The 21,542-nt window shown below is 45.2% G+C and overlaps 1 protein-coding gene across 3 annotated transcripts in view; it reads left to right on the forward strand.

Annotated features, from left to right (window-relative positions):
* The first annotated feature begins 6,515 nt into the window (after positions 1–6,515).
* Positions 6,516–21,542, forward strand: part of Akap2 (A-kinase anchoring protein 2) — a 240,776-nt gene continuing 225,749 nt past the window's right edge. For 2 of the 3 annotated variants that reach the window (XM_026786656.1, XM_026786657.1), the window contains exons 1-2: positions 6,615–6,712; positions 14,170–14,300. In XM_026786656.1, coding sequence (XP_026642457.1) covers positions 14,206–14,300 — 95 coding nt within the window. In that variant the 5' untranslated portion in view covers positions 6,615–6,712; positions 14,170–14,205. Of the gene's footprint in view, positions 6,713–14,169; positions 14,301–21,542 lie in introns of all 3 variants that reach the window. The other variant, XM_026786658.1, reaches the window with a different exon arrangement.

A 21,542-nucleotide genomic window follows, 5' to 3' on the forward strand; every position in this document is an offset into this window, starting at 1 on the left:
ATCCAAGTCAAGAGAGCAAGTGACCCAATGGCAGTGAGACCAGACAACTGGTCTTCAATAGTGATAGGTCTGCCAAGCAGGCTTAACATCTGTTGTTAACTGGACAGGCAGTTGGGAAAAGCTGAGTGGGCACCTCCTTGATTATTTCGTGCTTTGTCACCCTGCTTCCAAAAGCCCATCCTCCTTTTCCATCCTCCGATACAGAAATAGCATCAACTCTGCAGGGGCCCTAAACAGGTGATTATAATGCAGCCATGCCTGGAATGACATTCTGATTCCTTAACAGATGAAGTTCCTCCAATTCCCATTTGCATGTTGATTTCCCATAATTTAATTTTCACGTGACATTTTATGTCTTAGTGTAACCTATTTAAAACCTGGGTGCCCTGGTGATCCAGTTAGACTTTAAATTTGCAATGAAACAGTTTGGTTGGCAGGGTAATCCCAGCACCCTGGTTGGCCTCTTTTGGGGGAACAGCCCCAGAGATTCTTTTCATCAGCCACTAAACAGTAGCTTGAACCTGTCTTCCCTTAATCTTTCATCTCCGCTCCTTCATTTTCTACTTGTTTGCAGTACTGGGATTGAACCTGGGACAAGCACACCACCTGTGCACTACGTCCCCAGCCCACCTCTGTTTTCTACGTGAACGCCCATCGATGTTCAAGTCTTCCCGTCCTTTGCTTTTGCCTACCTTCTCTCCTTTTCTCTCCTATGTGGCATCTCTTCCACCCCCATTCCCTTGCCAAAGGGAAGCTATTTAAAACTGTTCCCTGCAGTTTCCAGTCTTGTACCTCTTAAAGCCTGGGAACCAGCTGGCTACTGGCTCGGGGGTTGGAGGCAGGGATGTAAAATTCCCTTTAGTTCCGCATGGGAGGAGTTAAAGCAGGGCTTTCTCAAGTAAGCAGAGGAAGGAATATTATGTTTGCCCTTCGTACTTTTTTTTTCTTTTCACCACTTTTATTTTTCTTATTTTGAAATCTCTGAATAGAAACAGTATCTTGAGTAAGTCTTCTGGCTTTTTCCCATTGTTAGTTTCTGGGATTCTAGGTGTTAGTCCAAGTCACGGTAGGGTTTCAGAAAAGGAAATGGTTTATCTGCTTCTTGAAACTCTCCATCTCAGCCTCTTCCTGCCTCTCCCTGCCCCCCCCCTCTGCTTCTTCCTTCCCCTCCTGCCTCTGTCTGCCTCTCCCTGACTCTCTCTGCTCCTCCTGAGCTCAGCCTAGCCAATCGTTGGATCCACAGGCTACCACTATGGCTTCATGGATATTTTAAGCAATGCTGCTGGACAGGTTTTGTTAAGTGAAGTAGTAGCAGACCTCCTGAGCCTCCAGCTACACCTTGCACTTCCAATGTCCCTACCGCATCGCATGCAGCCAGAGTAGAAGGGAGTCTTAGGAAGCAAGGCAGAGAGAGAGAGTCTTCCGTAACTCCCTCCTCGACAGCTTCTCGCCAGACTCAGTAGCCCCTTTGGACAGTGTGTGCTACGCTCTAGCAAATATTCCTTACTATACCAAGAGTTTGCAGCATTTATAATGCTGTGATGCTTCTAGAAAATATCTGCTAGGAAAGCATATGATTTACAGAAAGACAATGGGCATCGCTTGTGAGGCTTCCCAGATAGTGGGAGCACCCGGAAATCTTCCTAATGCATTGAATTCATTTTATTCCAGATGTCTCCCAGGGAGCACTGACCCTCCCAGTTGCTGTTACCATTGTCCATTAGGCTGTCCCTGCAATTACTCCTTCTGCTTTCCCCGATTCTTTCCCAGATTGGCTTTGTCAACCCTTTTCTCATATGCGTGGCAATGGTGATCCGAATGGATCAATACCTCCATCATTATGACACTCCCTTCTCCTGACTAATGGCTAATGTGTATTCAATAATATATTTGTTGCCATTGATCACAAGTGCAAATTCATAATGTATCTGAGTGAGAGATGTGGATAGACGGGAACACACGCAGGGGATTGCAAAGAGGCGGGCAGTCCATTTGTTTCCAGCTGTTGAGCAGGTGTCGACGACATGTGTTCATCACGAGATATCCTCAGCTTTAGCTACTGTCCCTTGCCCCCACGAGATATCCTCAGCTTTAGCCGCTGTCCCTTGCCCTCTAGCGGCCCATAGCTTGATAGCGGGTGAAGATGCCTAAATGAATGAAGTATTTGAAGTACTAATATAGAAAGACCCACATATCAAGAGGAGAAAGAATGGCAAGCTCAGAATCAGCCTGGGTTATAGAAAAAGACCCGGTCCATAAAGAAAGAAAAGATTCGCAACCTATGGAGAAGGTGGCTGTGAAAAGATGGGTGTGGAAAGCTCTTGGGAGGGAGCAGGCAAGGTTTCTGCATGGACAGCACACTTTCCACTGTGACATACGCGTCACTCACGCCAGCTTAAGCCACAGGTAGATGTTTCAGTGTTGATAGTTTAGGGACTCAGAGGATAGTTCTGGTTTTATGCCCAAGTAGACCTAGGGCCCAAACAATGCTTTGGGATCCTGTTCTCTGTCTTTCGTCTGCTCCTCTCTGCATGGCTTCAATTGTCTCCAACATAGATGCCTTACTTCCCTGCGATTGGCCAAATGGCAACTGAGACAAGTGTCCCCTCAGTGCTCAGAGGAAAGGAGGGGTTCATTCTCTTGTCCTAATACTTGGTGTCCGTCCTTGGAAACATCACTTACCCATTCTAGTTGTTCCTGTCCTGCCCGGTCCTACAGCTGTTCAGTCCCAAAGAAACACACAGAGGTCTACATTAATTATAAACTGATTGTTAGCTCAGGCTTCTTATTAACTCTTATTATTTATATTAGCTCATAATTCTTTTTTTGTGATTTTTTTTGTTGCTGTTGTTTTTTCAAGACAAGGTTTCTCTGTAGCTTTGGAGCCTGTCCTGGAACTAGCTCTTGTAGACAAGGCTAGCCTTGAACTCATAGGGATCTGCCTGCCTCTGCCTCCCAAGTGCTGGATTGAAGGTGTGCACCACCACCGCTTGGCTATCCCATAATTCTTATCTGTGTTAACCACATGGCTTGGTACCTTTTTCGGCAGTCACATCTTGCTTGCTCTGTGTCTGGGTGACGACTGCAAACTGACTCTTTCTCTCTTCCCAGAATTCTCTTCGCCCCACCTATACTTCCTGCCTGGCTACTGGCCAATCAGTGTTTTATTAAAATACAATTGACAGTGGTGCACGCCTTTAATCCCAGCACTCGGGAGGCAGAGGCAGGCGGATCTCTGTGAGTTCGAGACCAGCCTGGTCTACAGACCTAGTTTCAGGACAGGCTCCAAAGCCACAGAGAAACCCTGTCTCGAAAAACCAAAAAAAAAAAAAAATACAATTGACAGGGTACAGACCATTGTCCCACAGCAATTTTGCCATCCCTTACATCAGTCACCATTGCAACAAGATAAAGGCATATGATTGGTTCAGGCTGACTCGTGTGTAAGTCTGGCTGGCAGGATGAGCAGGGGCTTGTGACTAACCATGACTGGCAACCCACGGGTGCCTTTTACACCTGCATTACAGCCTGGTGGATATTTAAGTTGAGCTTTCAAAGGTGGGATAGTTTTTGTCAAATGAAGCAGCAAGAGGCCTCCATTGTTGCTAGAGAAAGCATTAGGAGTAAAGCCAGAAAGACATGTGCCAGCTCAGCAGGTCAGGCAGCTTCAGGGGGGTGTTGAGGTCGAAGAATATGGACTGAGGGTTGCTCCTTATGGTGAAGCTGTGGGATACTCAGGACAACCTATTAGGCCATGCTGAGAAGTCTGGTCTTTGCAATATAGCAGTAGAGATGTCTGGGTTTTAGGTAGAATTTTGCTGTGGCCTTCTGTGGAGACACATGCCTGTAATCCCAGCACTCAGAAGGTTGAGGCAGGAAAATGATGAGTTCAAGACCACCCTGAACTACTCAGTGAGACCTTGTCTCAAAAGTAAAGAAAGAGTACCCCTCTGGTAACAGTTATAGACTTTAGCGGGAGGATCTTCCGCTCCTTCAGCCAATAGCTGCTGAAATAGGGGTGTGGCCTATTTATCTTTAAAAAAGAGCAGCAAGCCTCGGCTCGCTCTCTTGGTTCCGGCGACTAGGCTCCTTTCCTGACAGTTGGTGCTTTGTGAGTTTTACTCCCCAAAATAAATACCCCTTTAAATCCTAACTGGAGTGGGATTGTTTCGCGCATTAATAGGCAGACACTGGTTAATGGGGACCCGAAAGGAAATCATTGCAGTAATTCAGATGGAACTGAAGTATAAACGTTTTAGCTTCTGGTATGCTAAAAGGCCTAACTAGAATGTCTACATTGATGTCATTAAGAAAAACACACAGAGGGTGGGATCAACAGGACCCTCGTCTTTCAAGAAAATGAGAGTACGGGATGATTTGTGAGAGCTATGTCACTTGCTGAGATGAATCCAGAAGGACCAGGTGTGAGGAGAGGAGGAGGAGGATGAGGAGGAAGAGTGAGGTACCCGCTGTATGTACTCATGGTAACAGAACACTGGGTTTGCCATCCATCGCTATCACAGGATGCTCCATATGGGGATGTGAGCTAAGAGGAGCGGCAGGATTGTGGAATTATGGGATTGGTGAGACCGAAGGTCTCAAGAGTTCGTGGTTTGCTTTTGGTTTAGGGAAAAGGAAATCTGGAATCAAAAGCTAGTCAGCTGAGAGACAGTTTTCTGAGTCCACGGTGGTCCATGGAAGCAGGTGTCAGGGATCAAAAGTGTGGTCCTCTAGGGCGCCCCACTCAAGCTCCTGTGACTTAACTCATGCCTAATTCCAAAGAGAGGTAGATGGCAGACTGTGGTGGTGGCAGACTCTGGTGGCCCAGCTTGCTTATTAGCCTAATAGGTACTAATTGTCCTGTTCAGTGAATGGTTTGTCAACATGAGGGCATCTTAAGAGTTAACATTTTCCATACATAAAAAGGTGCAGGGGTAGGAAAGCATAGGAAAGTTTTGGGAAAGGCTATACACACAGAACACGTGGGTCATGGGTACCTTGTAGACACACCATATTGTATGCTGATGTGGATTTAAATGCAGGAAACCTGCAAGTCTTGGTAGTCAGTGATCATGAATGATAAAGTCTAATAAACTTGCTCTTTGGGATCCCCAGGACCTGGGTGGAGGTCCTTCCTTATCATGAAGTATCTCAAAGATGCTGAAACGTGGGCTTTTCCTCCTGAACCCTGCTTTTCCTGTCTACTGTCAGAAATGTGATGCTTTGGGGCATTCTCTGGGATTCTGTAGTATCCGTGATATGCTCTTGACTGGAGTCCTTTGGAAAACGATTCCTAAAACACCCACAGGTCTAATTTGGCTATGAAATTCTGTCCCTACCTAGATACTGCATTCTAGCGACTCAAGATCATGAACTGATATTTCTCAAAGTTTATGTATTACATTGATTTGAACAGCAGTGATCTCCAGAAACATGGCACTACATAAAGCAAAGCTTCCATGAACACTAAGCTTGGCAGCCAGACTTCAACATCACTGTGTCCCCCAGGGTTTGGCTGTTGTGTTGTGAAACGCCCATATGTCCTGCCTAGCAAGTTTCTCCCTAAGCTGGACTAAAGGGAAGTGATCCACTACCGAGCATCTCTCAATAAAACACTGCTGTATACTTCAGCAGCGAAACACTGGCAAGTCTGCCATGGGAAGGGCCAGCCCTCTCTGTTCTTATGAGTCACGTTTCTAGGCTGTTTATTGTCTGCGCTGGCAAAGTATAGAGAAAAAACTGTGAGGTATGCATTCCAATGGAATAATGGTGGTAGAAACATCCCTCTCAGGCGGGTTTCTAGGCATTTCCTAGAAATGAATGGGTCGCAAAGGAAATAATAGCGGGATAGTGGTGAATGAATGCTTGCTGCATGACAAACGCTGTTCCAGGCTTCCTATATGTATCGTCTCACACATAAAGACACATTTCAGCCATGTGGTTTGGGCAGTTTCCGTTCAGGAGATCCAGGGGGCTAAAAACTTACTTAAGGCACATAGCAATAGGCAGAGCCAGTGCTTAAACCCAGGCAGATCCTAGTTTGGTTTACTCTCACCCCACCCACACGAAATGCTTTGCCACAAGGCTTGCTTAAGCAGGGACCACCCCTCTCGTTTGCCTTGTTTGGAGTGTCCGGCTTGATGATTTATTTTTCCAAATTTAAAACTGTACTATATTATATATGCGTGTGATTTGAATGAAAAGAATCCAACCCTAGAAGCCCCTCCACCACCACCACCACCACCACCACCATTTCATCCTGTCTGCAGCTTGTAGCTGCATTGAGACGTTTGTAGTCTTTGTCTCCAAATTAGCCCAGCACAACACAGAGAACAGTGTGGTGTAAGTGTGTGTGTGTGTGTGTGTGTGTGTGTGTGTGTGTGTGTGTCCTTTCCTTCTGAATGAAATTGCTTCTCATGGAGCCCACCGCAGACACATTCAGAGAAGGCTGCTGCCTGCAGTCCACCCGGCAACGGTGGAGCAGGTGACGCCGCGTGCGCCCAGCCTCTCTGGAAGTGTCTGCACAGATGTGTACTGTTTCCACTCCTCTCCCTGCCTTCGGATTCCTGGAGCCAACACCCACCCACTCTGACAGCCTCTCTTTCTCTCTCTCTCTCTCTTCCTTTTCAAGGAAAAAAGAAAGAGGCAGACAGAAATCGAAGGGAAGAGAAGGCAGCTGGACGAGCAAGTACTGCTGCTGCAGCATTCCAAGGTAAGCAGCCGAGCCCAAACCTGGGCGTCATCAGCCCTGCAGATCACACCTCTCAGAGCCGGGCAGAGCTTGCCCTGCCGTGGAGGTGCAGCGTTGCCTGAGTCAACCTTTTCCGTGCAACCAGGAGACTGTCTCTTGGCTTTCTGTGTAATTTTTCTCAGATTCAGGCATCCTTAGAGCATCCTGATTTCTGCGAGCAGGAGATTACATTGCTGTTCCCGAGCAGCATGGTAGATATATATAGAAACTGGATGCGAAGAGTCCACATGGTCCCGCGGTTGTTTCTCTTATGTATTTTGTACAGAGGCTCCAAAAACTGCGCTTCACACACATAATGGACTTTTCGGAAAGGAGAAAGAAAGACTCTTTCTTACTGGAGGGGGGGGGGTGAGAGGAGAGATGAGCCAGTGTGTTCTAATAAAAGGACGATACTGCACATTTCAGATGGTTTATCTATTTTATTTTGAATTTATAACATTGGAGATGTCCTGTTAGACCAAGGTCAAACCTGGCTTTCAAATGATTTGACTTAGTTCAGTGTCTGTTGTACCTTATTAAGGAGAGAGAGGGAAGGGGAACCGTTTTGATTTTTTTACCCCTTTAAAACATAATGCACTTACGCACTGTAATTGATTACAGTGAAGGGGACAGCTCAGTCACTGTCACCAACGCTCTGCCAGTGGCTGAATATTGCTTTCTGCATGTTCAGATAATAATGTGGCCACGTTCACGGACCAGCCAGGAGTTGTTTCTTGCCTTTGACTGTCCTGGGCTTTAAAAGAGAGAGAGAGAGAGAGAGAGAGAGAGAGAGAGAGAGAGAGAGAGAGAGAGAGAACCTCCCGCTGGCCTCAAGTTGCCATGACCTTGTGTGTGCAGAATTGCTTTTCTTGAGGACTGGTTGGGGGGTGGCTGCTCGTGGGGTGGCTGCCCTGTGTGCATTTTTGGGACCCTGTGACAGAGTGGGCCTTGACCCTTGTATGTCTCGTTCTCTGGAAAGCCAGGCTGTGCTAAACGAATTCTCAGAGTGAGACTCATGAGCAAGGTGGCTCATAATCCAGAAGAGCAGCCCGACCTATATTTGCTCAGCATGCTTGTGAGTTCACCGTAAACTTTAACCAGAGACATGTGTTCCAGAGGGAAAAAGGCAGCATGGTGCTGATTGTCCTTTTTCTGTCTGACTTGTCGCTCCATCTCCAGCCTTTCCTGGTAGTGGCCCGCACTGTGTTCAGATGCTGTCACTGTTTCCTAACAACAGTCCTGGGGGAGGACTGGGGCTAAAATTAGGAATATCTTTCTATGGAGGCGGGGCTTACAAACACTAACCAAGACTGCACAAGGTCAATCTGGCGAGAGCAGGGTCTCTGGCCCAGAGTGCAGGCATTCCACCTGCTGTAGAAGAGAGACGAAGAACTCGGTTAATCACAGGCTAAAGGAGTGGATGCTTCAGCTGACAGCCTCTCTCCTCCCAGCTCCAGCACATCACAATACCTTTGTGGTCCTTAATTCAAAATCAGAGGATGAGCATGTCAGAGACCATGTTCCTTTCCTCCCACTTGTCACCATTCTGAGTGCCAGAGAAGATGCCAAGGACTCATTCATTGCTGGTGTCCAGCACAGTCTTAAACTATTCTGTTCATGCTCCATGCATCCCTTCCTCATCCCTGCACCCACCCACCCACCCATCCAGTTTAAAGAAACAATAGGACTTCATTGTATGTGCAGAAGCACTGAGGTTCCATAAGGGACTTGGCAGCATGAGCATCAGCCTGAGTCTGGCTGGCAAAGGTACACGCAATACTTGCATCATGGTAATCTGGCAAATAGGAGATGAGATGGGCTGAAGGTGATTGTTAGCTTAGTAAGCAGAGACCACTGTGTGTCTTTTCCTCTCTTGAAGGAAGGCTTGTGTAGTATGCGGATGGATCACTAGCCTCAAAAACTAAAAACCCAAAAGCTCCAAAGACCCAAAGCTCCAAAGGTGGCAGTGTACCTCAGGTACCACCCACAGGAGTGTCCCGTTTCTAATCACTGGGAAAGCAGGAATATTGATAAGGCAAGGGGAGGCTTACCTTATCAATGTTCACATAAAGCAGCCGGGATTCTATCTTCCTTTGTTCTGAGCTCAGCCTTCCTAAATTGGCTGTCTGGTTTTCATAGGCGGAAGAGGGTACCTAACTGCAGGATAGGATCTCTTCAGTTACCAGAAGGGAGTGAGTTCTGCTTTAAACGAACTGACTGTTGGCGGAACTCCATAGTGAGTCATCTTCCCTATCGTCAGTCAGTGTCCAGCCTGATGGTCAACCCCTGGGTGGAGGAAAACGCGCTCAGGCTGTTCTCCTTCCTGTGTGAACTTTTCGGGGGAGGGCTGCTTGCTTCCCCCACATCCCAGGAGCCTCCACACCCCTGTCAGCTCAGAAATATTTACCATTCTAGCATCTGCCTGGGACTTCAAACTCTCAACAATCATCACAAGATAGATGTCACTCTCTGCATCTCCCAGTCTGCAAACAAACTTATGATGGCGAGGAATTTGCTCAGGAGCACACAGTCTGTTATGTGAGGGAGGCTAAGCTGAAGCCCAGGGCTGTCTGTTCCCGTGGACAAGGCTCTTCCCAGGACGCTGTTCTCTTCCAAAGGATGGGCTCTTTTAGGCGATTTGCCAGACAGGTGCCAATTGCCATCACCACTGTCTCTCTTACTCTCAATACATTTCATAGGCTACAGAAGATTTAGAGCAAGTGCAGACATGTCAGCGTGATTATTATAGGTTCTTTAAATTAGTAAACTTTAGGAAAGACGTCAGTAAATGACATTTATTTCACAAATTTACATAATCCCAGACACTCTTGGAGAAAGTAAATATTCTCTGTGCAAAATCAATTAGAAAAGCATTAAAACTGGGTTTCATATTTATTAAGATACAATTTTGATGTTCTTTGTATCCCTCTCGTATCTGTATTTACATATATTCACATATCAAATGGATTATGGATGGTTATTGTCATACACTGAGATATGAATTATTTAGACAGACCTACTGGTCTCCTGTCAAAACAAATAAATAGAAAGCAAGGAAGTGGTGTGGGCATGGGTCTGTTTGCTAAATATTCTCGCTCATTGTGACTTTTGGGAGTGTATGGTAACACAGCCTACAAATCACAACCCCAGAGAACCTAGACAGCAATGAGGACACTAACAGAGAAATATGTGGATCTAATCTACATGGGAAGTAGAAAAAGACAAGATCTCCCGAGTAAATTGGGAGCATGTAAGCCATAGAAGAGGGTAGAAGAGGAGGGGAGAGAAAGGGAGGGGAGCAGAGAGAAATATATAGCTCAATAAAATCAATTTTTTAAAAAAAGAGTGTATGGTAATGCCACAGAATAGGATACCATGACTTTATATGGCAACTGTGAGCAATTCCTTACTGAGGAATTCATACAAATGACCAGTGTATGAAATATTACAGCCATGTAGGAAACTTTTAGGTGCTGTGTTTGGGTGCTTATCTTTAGTTAATAGCTAATGTCTTATGTAAGAATTCCCAGGAAATACTCAGAAATTAGCCCAGTAAACAATTCCGATGGCTTTATTAGTTTTGCTTGTTTATAAGACGAAGGATTGTGTCATCATTTCAAAAACAAAGAATGAGAACATCCTAAGACAGCCAACTGCACACTTCCCATCCGGATGTTCCCCTGACAGGCATGTGATTTATAGAACCCCACTTATTGCTATAGATTGGAATGTGCGGTCTTGGTTACAGGCTTCATCAGCCTTGGAGTGAAATTAATTTATGTTGACATTTGTATCCAAATTGTCTTTTAAAAAACATTTTATATGTGGGCTCTTTTGAATTCTCAAGCCATAATTTTTATGAAATCTTATCTGCCATTGTGGTACTCATGTTTTTTTTTAACCATACTTGGGGCTGGGCAGTGGTGACCCACACCGTTAATCCCAGCACTTGGAAGGTAGAGGCAGGTGGATCTCTGTGAGTTCAAGGCCAGCCTGGTCTACAAAGCGAGGTGAGTTCAAAGACAGCCAGGACTGTTACACAAAGAAACCCTGTCTCGGAAAAAAAAAAATCATACTTGGGAATATTTTCATCTCAAATGTTTGCCCACAAGCTTGTCTATACTTCAGTGGTTTGCATTTATCTAGAATTTATCTTTCAATAAGGTATGAGGTAAGGATAAAGCTTTACGTTTTCACTCTCAGTGAGCCGTCAGCATGATTTATTAATTCATCCTTCTCTCATTGATTTAGATGTCATCTTTATCACATGCATATTTCACCCTTACACCCAAGTCCACCCCTTGTGATTCGTTTCCTTCCATTTATCTGCTCACTCTTGAGCTGGTACCGTTCTCATCTAGTCCCCATAGTTGTGGTAATCTATTGTAATGTTTCAGGAAACAAGAGCCATCATTATTCTTTTGAAAAAAAAAATGGTTTTGGTTTCTAATCTATGGAAACAGTGATTTATTTTTATTTTTTCATATAATATGACTTGTGATAGCGTGAATTAAAAAAATAAATAAATCAGTGAATGTCTTACACCAGCCCAGGCTGAACTTAATTTTCCTCTTTTGCCCTTTGGTTGAATGTCTAGAGATCTGTCTATGTTATTAGTCTTTTCACAGTCCCAGGGTAGAGTCTATGTTCCATGTGTATCACAACATGCATCCCTTGGGACGGCCACATTGTGGAGTGTTGATCAGCACTGTCAGGAACAATTGCTAGCGTCACATCATCAGTCTTTTTCAAGGGCGGGCAATTCTGACCAGAGCTTTCTCCTCTGTAAAGTTGTTGTTACATTCCGAAGACCACAACCTTTCCTTTAGGGACAGCAGAATGGTGGTGGGGGTGGGGGACACCAAACACTAAATTGTGGCTGAGAAAAATATTCATCATCAACCCATTAAGATCATTCGTTGAAAAGCTCTTAAGGTATCAGGAGCTTTATTGCAAAGATATTAAGGTATCTTTTACTATCTTGAATCTTTAAAACTAATTCAGATTTTTCTTGGGTATTTGTATGTATAAAGCTCCAGTGTTAAAAACGTAAGCATTCTGGGCCAATAGGATGATGCCTTGGTGAAGGTACTTGCCTGGGAACTTTTCCTATCATGTCCATGTACTGCACTCTGAATTTGAGTGAAGGGTAAGACTCCATCACTTTCATTAGAGGTTTTGGATTGGCTTCTTCCAAATTATGAAAACAAAAACAAAAACCCTCTGAACCAAAGCAATATCTTATTGGGCATAACAAGGAGGAAAGGGAAAGACTCGAGGGTTAGGAGAAGGGGGGAGGGAAAGGGTATGAGAGAGCAATGAGCCACAGCAGATAACAGGCTGGGAAGATGGCTCCGTGGAAAAAGTGCTTTCTGTGCAAGCCTTGTACCTGAGTTTGCATCCCTAGAAACCATGTAAATGCCAGGTGGGCATGATCACCTGCCTACAGTTCCAACCTTGAAAAGCCAGGACAGGATTCCCCAGAGAGAGCTAGCTAGCAAAACTAACCAAATTAGGAAGCTCTGGGTTTGATTGATTACTCCCTCCTCTGTGGGTCAGGTGGAAAGAGCAATTAGGTATGGTTCTTGACGTCAACCTCAGGCCCCAACGTGGATATATACATGTCCATGCATGCCCACATCCATGCATAAATATGCATATATACAGGCATGCCACATATACACACAGAGGGAAATGGGGAAAGATAGAAAATAGCTATTGTATAACTCTGAGTGTTAGCCACTTTTTTCTTTTAGAGAAGTCGAGTTATCCATCACCCACAAATGCAGTCAATGATAACTTTAGTACGATTACAGGTGGATGGATGGTCTGGAGTGAAGGATAAACTCATGAAAGGTAGGGAGCAAATCCTATCTCCAGTCGCTTTAGCTACATAGTAATCACTTAGAGGTGAGGAAAAAAAATCATGTCTTTAAGTTACCATTGAAAACAATAAATTGAATACCATAAGTTCACCTTTATCTTATTGGCATAGTATTTTGCCTATGTGAATGCATGTGAGTCACTGAAGGGTTTTATTTATTTATTTATTTATTTTGAGGTGGGTGGGTTTTGAGACAGGGTTTCTCTGTGTAACAGCACTGACTGTCCTGGAACTCACTCTGTAGACCAGGCTGGCCTTGAGCTCCCAGAGATCCCCCTGCCTCCACCTCCTGAGTGCTAGGATTGAAGGCCTGTGCCGCCACACCTGGCTACTAAAGGGTTTTTTAAGAGAAAGCATGACATTGGACTTTTTAAAAAGACCATTTCAATATGGACTGGATGTCACATGGGCTTAGAAAATCTTACAATGGAGCTATAGTGGCATAGAAAAATGTCCTTGTCATTTTTGAGACTCAGATTCAAATATCACTGAGATGTCATGGTGTTCAAGATTTGCTTTAAAATGCTTTAACAGCAGGGCTAGATAGATAGTTCAGTGGTTAAGAGCACATACTGATCTTACAGAGGACCCGAGTTTGGCTCTCAGCACCCACACGCCGCAGCTCACTACAACTGCCTGTAACTCCAGCTCCACGGGATCCAGCACCCTCTTCTGGATTTTTAGAGCACCTGCACTCACATATGTGCACACACACACACACACACACACACACACACACACACACACAAACACATACATACTAAAAAACTTTAAATAACTTGTTTAAAAGCCTTGATAATGTGGAAATATGGCAAGATATTCACAATTATTAAATCTGGATATATATTTTTATGTTTACTCTATTTTTGATTTTTTTTTTTAAAAAAGAAAGAATGGTTACTAATAGAAAGCACAGACACCAACCACACTCTCTCAAGGTCATCCTTTCCCCAGGTCAGGGCATCAGTAAGGCTGGTGCCTTACTTCGTGTAGGTCTCTGCTGAAGTGTCACCTCATCAATGAAGCCCTTGAGACCCAGTTCATAAATACAGCAATGCTTTCTTTATTCCTCTCCCTACTTCCTGAATTTGCAGAGTCTTTGTGGGGGTGCATCTATATGTGCATGCATGTGTGTGAGCATATGTATGGAAATACACACATATGCATGTATCTGCATATGTGAGCAGAAACTATGCCTTCTTTCCCTTCTTACTGGAATAGAAAGTGTGTAAGGCAGGAGTTGGTTTTTTGTTTGTTTGGTTGTTTGATTGGCTTGTTATTTGGTTGGTTTTTGGCAACTAAACTAGTGCCGGGTAGGTTCTCAATAATTACACAACTGAATTTAAGAACATAATAAAACAAAAAGATGTAGAAAAAGCACAGTCCAGGAATCCTGGTTGCTTGGCCAAGCAGAAGTAGACAGCCGTAGCAGGGAGTCAGCCAGTGGTCAAGCTGAACAGTCGAGTGGTGGATCTGATGGAGAAGACCTGCCAGTCCGGAGAAAGTGTGGGCCCAAAGGTATCATCTTACCTGTTGTCTTCCCTCCTTCCCACAGTCCAAAGTGCTCCGGGAAAAATGGCTGCTGCAGGGTATGCCTGCGGGAACAGCGGAGGAAGAGGAAGCCAGGAGGCGGCAGTCTGAGGAGGATGAGCTCAAAGTCAAGCAGCTTGAAGATAACATTCAGAGGTAGGTGATTCCTGGTCTGCAGTAACTGCTGCTCTCCTGTAGGGGCCACTTTCTCTGTGCTTTGACCTTTTCCTGGGGCTGAAGACTTGCCTTCCTAAATAGATACTGGTTGTCTAGCTTCTGTGTAAATCAGTGTAATTCCTAATAATGCTAATACTGTATTGGTCTATGATACACTACAGAGATGTCTTCCCCAGCTAGTGAGGTATTATAAGCAGTTAGCCCTTTGTCAAATGCTCTTTGCAGCTCTCCCATCAGCTTTTGTCTTTTCTCTGTCAGTCTGGCTGTTGGCTGCTGTGGCCACTGTGAAGGGTTTCTGCATAGATTCTCCCCACATGATCAGTTGAGATAGGAGAATTGCAGCCAAGGCTCTTGGAACTACGATAAAGAGAGCATAGGAAGGAAGAGGCTGTGTGCCAGAGCTCGGTAGATCAGCTTTGCTCGGCCTCCTTGAACGGCTCAGCGAGTGCATTCCTTCCCTGACTGCCCTCAACCAGCTTCTGACTATTTCAATATAGAAGATAGGCAACCTGTCTCTGGCCAGGAAACTGGTCAGATCCATTCATGAGCAAAAGGAGAGGCTTCTCTTTGGCAACTCTAACCATCCCAAGCTTCAGGACACCTAGACAGAGGTAGGAGCTGAGGATAAGAGAAGGGTAAAGGGTGGGGGCGAATAAATCCATCTTCCATAATCATGATTGTTGAGCTGAAAAGGGAAACCACAGAAGAGTCAGTTACTGAGAAAGAATAAAAACTCAAACAGCACAATAGGGGCAGAGGCAGTGAGGGAAGAGGATAAAGAGAGGTTTGGGGGTCCCGTCCAGAGTCTGATCTTTACTGAACAGGAAAACCCAGAAGTGACTTACAGACAGGATGTCACAGAGCCTCCGAATAAAGGAATTTATGCAACCAAACATCACTCTGTAGCTCCAGCCTTCCACCCACTGCTCTGAGCTTTGAGTCACTCCTTTGCAATGCATTAGATTCTCTTAGAAGGGACATGTGGTTCTGTTTGTGAATACTAAAGTAAGCCTAGCATGGAGATGTGGTTTTTGTAGTCTCTATACCCTGGAAGTGGAAGCAGAAAAATCCAGCAGTTCAAGGTCATCTTAGGCCAGTCCTGGCTGCCTGAGATCCACTCTCCATTCAAACTGGGTGTAGCTCAGTTGGTAGAGCACTTGCCTGGCATGCACAAGGTCCTGGGTTTGATCCCTAACTCTATATACACCTATATACATCAGGTACAGTGGTGCGCACCTGTACGCTCAACACTTGGGTAGTGGAGTCAAGAGGGTGATAATATGAAGGCCATCCTCTGTTACCTAGAGAGTTTGAGGCCAGCCAAAGAGGAGGGCAAGAGCCTTGGCCCTAGAGGAGGTAGCTCGTCACTGTTTTCTGCTCTCTTCTGGGTTGTGGCAATCAGCATTCTGTTCTTGACATGCGGGATATCAATGAGGCAAAAAAATTTAAAAAAAAAAAAAAAACAACCGATGAGGGTCTTTGAAAGCAGATTTTATACACATTCCTTGTGTTTTCAAAAACAAATCTCAGATGCCAACATCTGTGGGCTTTGCTTCCTGTTGGAATCCTCTACTGAGGAATCCCACAGTCAACTATTATCAGTGTCTTGGCATGGCCCTAGAGGCACACCGGACCTCACAGTGGTGCTCTTGGAGATTTTAGGCAGCCAGATCCAGGATTGCTTGCTCTGTTTCCTATCTGTTCCCGTCAACAGGCCTTGTGGGTTTTTTCCCCCCACTTTCTAATGTAGTAATGCATTCATGATTTTTCTCACTGCTGTGGCAAAATACCAGACAGAAACAACGTAAGAGAGGGAGGGTTTGTTTTGGGGTCCTGGCTTCCAAGGGGTCGCAGTTGACAGGCTCCGTGCGCTTGGATGAGATATCGCAGCAGCGGGCCCGTGTGGTCGTGGCTGTCCTCATGACAGAAAAGACGAAGAGAGGAGAGAATGCTGGTCCTCCGCTGGCGTTCTTCATTTTCTTCCTTTATTCCACCGAGGCCCCCATCTCTGGAATTGGTGCTACACACATTCAGGTCGGGTCTCATTTGGGAACACCCTCACTGATACATTCTGGAAGGAGAGGTGGAGGGAGAAAAGAGGGATGAAAATGGAAAAAGAGAGGATGGAGAGAGAAAGAGAAGGAGGGAGAAGCCCCAGCTCACCAACTAACTGCCTAGGTGACTTGAAATCTAATCTAGTTGACAATGGAGCTTACCCATCACAAATTAGGTCTTATTCAAAGGCATAGTGTGTTCTTAAATTTCATTGATTAATGATAACTTGAGACAAAATTTGCTCCTCTCTCTCACTCCTTGGAATTATCCTAGTGAAGTTGGGAAGTCTCCCGGAATAGTAAATGAAATAGAATGAACTCTCAGCTCTGCGGGCAGTTCTCTGTGCGACTGGGCAATCTCTCGCTGTCTCTGGCCTCTTTCCTCATCTCTTCAGTGAGAAGTCTCTCGGGATCATCTAACCATGACATTTTGAGGTTCTCTCATCTGAGGAGTTGGCTAGAGAGCCTTCCTTTAAACAAATACACCTGTGCAAAGAAATGTCCCCGGGGTGGCAGGAAGTGGCTTTGGATACAGGTCAGAATATGGGGGAGGTGTTTATAAGTTCTCAGGAAACAAAAGGCCCATTTGTAAGTAACTGATTCACTGCAGAGATGACTAACCCATCCGAACAGCTGTCAGTTCAAAAATATGTCACATCAAATATTCACTGAATAAAATATTGAAGTCTCAGTTGCTAAGCAGGAGAAGGCCATGTAGCTTTCAAAAAAAAAATCAAGATACAAGATACAAGTGGGTTAGTCCACTTTTTCTCTGATTATCTCTGATGCTTATCAGAATGCATTCTTAAGAGTTTCCAAACAGTTAGAAACCTTAGGCTTGAGTGTGTATGCGTTGTGCCATGGGATTTGGCAACCGCTGAGACAGCCCTCACTCATGGCTATTCTGGAACCAGCACCCACGGAAATGTTCTTTGAAATTACAAAGGATGCTTACTTGGGATTCACTGTGTTCTCTGGACTTGCTATTTTTAGCTCTGTGATGTGCTGGTCTTTTGAAGTAGGTGCGGGACAGTCCACACTGGCGTGCTCCACTGTTGCTGTCCCAGCCTGGGTTTCTGCCTCACATGCGCAAGCAGACTCCCAAATACAACCTATTGAGAGTTGCCGTTTTCCCAAACCAAAACAATACTATATACTACATACAATACTATATACTACATATAAATAGGCTAGTTACTGTAATTGTATCTTCCACTGTTAGCTCCTTTACAAGTGTTCTTTTATGATAAAGTCTTTTGAGACACATGTTACCAAGTGCAATCATACTAACATTCATGTCATGCTGTAGGAAGATGGACAGGCAACATGTTCCTCCTCAACCCCAGAAATGCTTTGCGTTGAGAAATATATTGTTTTCCCATGACTTGGGAAGTGGAGACTCCAACCTCCCGCTACCAGTTTTCATGACTGACGAGACAGCCTCCTTCAGGTTCATGCAGGAATTGCAGGCTCCACTTTGGGGGTAGCTCCCTTTGGTCTCTTTCTGGTGCTCTTTAATCCCGAGTGTAGCCTCTTACCTGAGCACAGCCTGACTCTCTGCTGGTGTATCATTATGTAAAAGCCTCCCAGTGGAGCACAGTGGTGGTGAACCTGCACCACCAAATTTGACCAGACTTGGAGTCCGGACTCTGCATGTATGAGCTGATGGTGACTAACCATGTGATGTCTCTGTGGTTGAGATCTGTTAACTGTGCACTGATGAAAACAGTGCCCACCTTGCAGGGTATGTATAGTGCATGAAGGTCCCATGCAACCGTATAGAGCCAGGTACAGCAAGCTGAACATGAGCAGAACACTGTCACTATCTGTTCCATCTCTTTGGAGCAGGGTTTCTTACAACACAACTGTAATTTTAGGGCCAACATTCTTTGTTGTTGGAGGCTATCTTATACCTTGCATGAAGTTTAATAATATCCCTGGCTTGACCTAGGGATAGCTTCCGGTTGTTCCATGCCCCAACTCTAGTTAGTACAAAAAAAAAAAATGACTCCAGATCATACTAACTGTCCCGAGTAACAAAATCACTCCAGATAGGCCATGTAGAAAGCCTAGAGTTATCTGTTATTGGCTGTTTTCTATCACTGGGACAAAATATTTGAGAAAAATCAAATTAAAGGTAGAAAATTTATTTGGGCTTAGGGTTTCAGAGACCCACAAGTTGAGAACCACCGTTCTAACGACTTCTGAAAAGCCAGTGTGGGGTACAGTGCTTGGGACAGGATGTTCCTGTCACCGAGTCACACTGAAAACCTGGAGTACAGTTTAAGAGGTTTTGCGGTGCTGGTATCCGAAGCTGACACAAATGTGTCCCTTCAATAACAGTTCCTCACGTTGTGGTGACCCCAGCCATAAGAACATTTTTGTTGGTACTTCGTAACTGCAATTTTGCTACTGTTATGAATCACAATGCAAATATCTGATACCAGGATATTGGCTACGAGACCTCCAATATCCTGTTATTGAAGGGTCACAGCATTAGGAAGGTTGAGAACCCCTGCATTAGCATCAGTTTGTTTGGTGTTTAGCAATGTAGAATCAAGAACGATAAAGATAATGGGCACATTTCATGCAAAGACTGAGCCCATGGAAGAGCCTAACACGAGGAATGCTTACAGCTTCCCACCTCTGGACAGTTGCTACAGTAGAAGGAGCTGGGCAAAGCCATCTTCTTTGATAATTGATTCCAAACCTTTTAATTTATGGCAAGCCCCAAGTTTCTTTTCTACAACAAACTTCAAAAATAGTAATTTTCAAATCTGAAAGCATTGTGTGCCTATCGCTTGTAATATTATTTCCTCCCCTTCTGTATTCTTGGTAGAATGGAAGAGATGATGCTTCTGTTGATAATTTCTTACATGCCTTTCACTCCTCATCCATCCTGAAGGTGGTGTGTGAGATAGAGTATTGGCACTGCTGTTCCTATGTAATACGTGAGGCTGGCGACTTTATAAAGAGATATGTTTGTCTTAACAGTTTAAGAGGGAGGCACACACACACACACACACACACACACACACACACACACACACACACAAAACCATCACCAAATAGCATGGTGCCAATTCTGGTGAGGATCCCTTGATGGCCTCACATCTTGTTAGATGATGTCACATGATGTCACAGCAGAAGTGTGTATGAGAAGAGATGCCATGCTAGGATACAAATCCGACAGTGATTCTGGAACCAGGATTTCTCGCTTATTATAATACCTGGTTCTTACAGGAACTCAGGACTCCCAGTGACCTAAACAAGCTGACCTGAGCCCAGCCCTTTAAAGGTCCTACCCCCTCTCAGCATTGTCCTATGGGGGACTAGACTCCAGAACCAGGTACTTTTGCAGATATACAGATGCTGAAGCCCCCTTCCTCTGCAGAACCCGGTTCCTTAGCACACTAATGCAGTGTTCTTCCTTCTCCCACCCGGAACCACCTGCGACATCTAGGCTCCCTCACCGAAAGCTGAAACTCTAAACCTTGGCAGTGAGTGCGAGTGAGTGATGTTGAGGGATGGGCAGTACCAGGAAGGTTGAGTAGGGATGGGCGAATTAGCAGCCCATTTCCCAAAGTCATGGTTCTCATTCCCTTCCTGAAACTTTTTTTTTTTAATAACATATTTGGAGCACAATGTTCCATTTTGTTTGTACAACAGCGCATTAAGGACTGGAGGCCTGCATGTGACCTTTCTAAAACCACAGGATTCATGGGACCCCTTGCTTCCTGCTGGCCAGAAGCTTCTCTTGTCTTACTGCTAGGCCACTTTGTCTCCTTGGAAACAGAATCTCTACTAGAATAAAACCTGCTCAGGGCATCCTAATGTCATTCCTCAAGCAGGGAAATACAAAGGTAAAGGGGGTGATGTCTGATTACTGCTGGTGCCCAGAGAATTGCGGGGACACTTCAGAGTAGGAATGTCACTTTTGTTATGCTGTGTGGCACGAGAGCTGCCGTCTGTGCTAGTCTGCTGTCTGTCACTGTCATAAACAGGGACCAGAACGACCTGGAGGGAGAAAGGGTTGATTTGGCTCATACCTTGACATCACAGTCCATCACTGAGGGAAGTCAGGACAAGAACCCAGTCAAGTGGGAGCCTAGAGGCAGGGACTGAAGCAGACAGAGGCCATGGAGGACTTGCTCACTGACTTGCTCACTCTCCTGTTGGTTTTTGTTGGTTGGTTGGTTGGTTGGTTGGTTGGTTGGTTGGTTGGTTGATGGTTGGTTGGTTAATTGTTTGTTTGTTTGTTGTTGGTTGGTTGGTTGATGGTTGGTTGGCTTTGTTTGGTTGTTGTTTTAAAACAAGGGCTCACTATGTAACTGTGGCTGGTCTAGAGCGCCATATGTAGACCAAGATGGCATTACACTCATGGAGATCTGCCTGCCTCTGCCACCCCTCCCCCACCAGTTATTTTTCTTACATAGTCCAGGTCTAGGGGTGGCACTGCTCACAGTGAGCTCCTTCCTACATCAATCAGTAATCCAAACTCTGCCCCACAGGCATGCTCCCGGGCCAGTCTGATGGAGGCAGTTCCTTGAACTCTGAGGTTCCTTCTCCCTGGGTGTATCAAGTTGACAGCTGAAACTAACTGTGACACGGCCTTAGCCAGATTCTACATGCCGGGGCCAGACCTCCCTAAATGTCATTGGCCATCAGTTGTCCTAGATGAGCCATGTGGCATCTTGGTGACATTAGGAGATGCAGCTGCTCCAGATGAGGTGGAGAGAAATGTCACTGCTTTAAAGACTTCTGTTTTGTGGATCCCTCGGCCACATCCTGGGGCAGTGGCAATATGTACAAGCATATGTGCCTACTTTTATCCTTGCTGGTTGTTAAAATTCTCACTCTGCCTCATTCTTGAACCACCTCAAACAAGGCCTGAGGTGATGGAGGAGGGGCACAGAGGAGCTCAGGCAAGTCTCCCATCAGTTGTAGAGTGCTAGGGTAACTCCTCTCACAGGAATAAAAATGGGTCAAGGGGAGGTAGTTACAGCCTTGCCCTGTGAGAAAAGTTGAGAAGCAGTTCTGGTTCCAGAGCATTGCTCAGTTTCCCTCCTGCCAAGAGGCCCTGGGAAGGCTCTTTTATACTCCTGTGCCATGTTCTCTCTCTCTCTCTCTCTCTCTCTCTCTCTCTCTCTCTCTCTCTCTCTCTCTC

Source organism: Microtus ochrogaster, linkage group LG5, assembly GCF_000317375.1.
Source record: "Microtus ochrogaster isolate Prairie Vole_2 linkage group LG5, MicOch1.0, whole genome shotgun sequence".
Lineage (NCBI taxonomy): Eukaryota > Metazoa > Chordata > Mammalia > Rodentia > Cricetidae > Microtus > Microtus ochrogaster.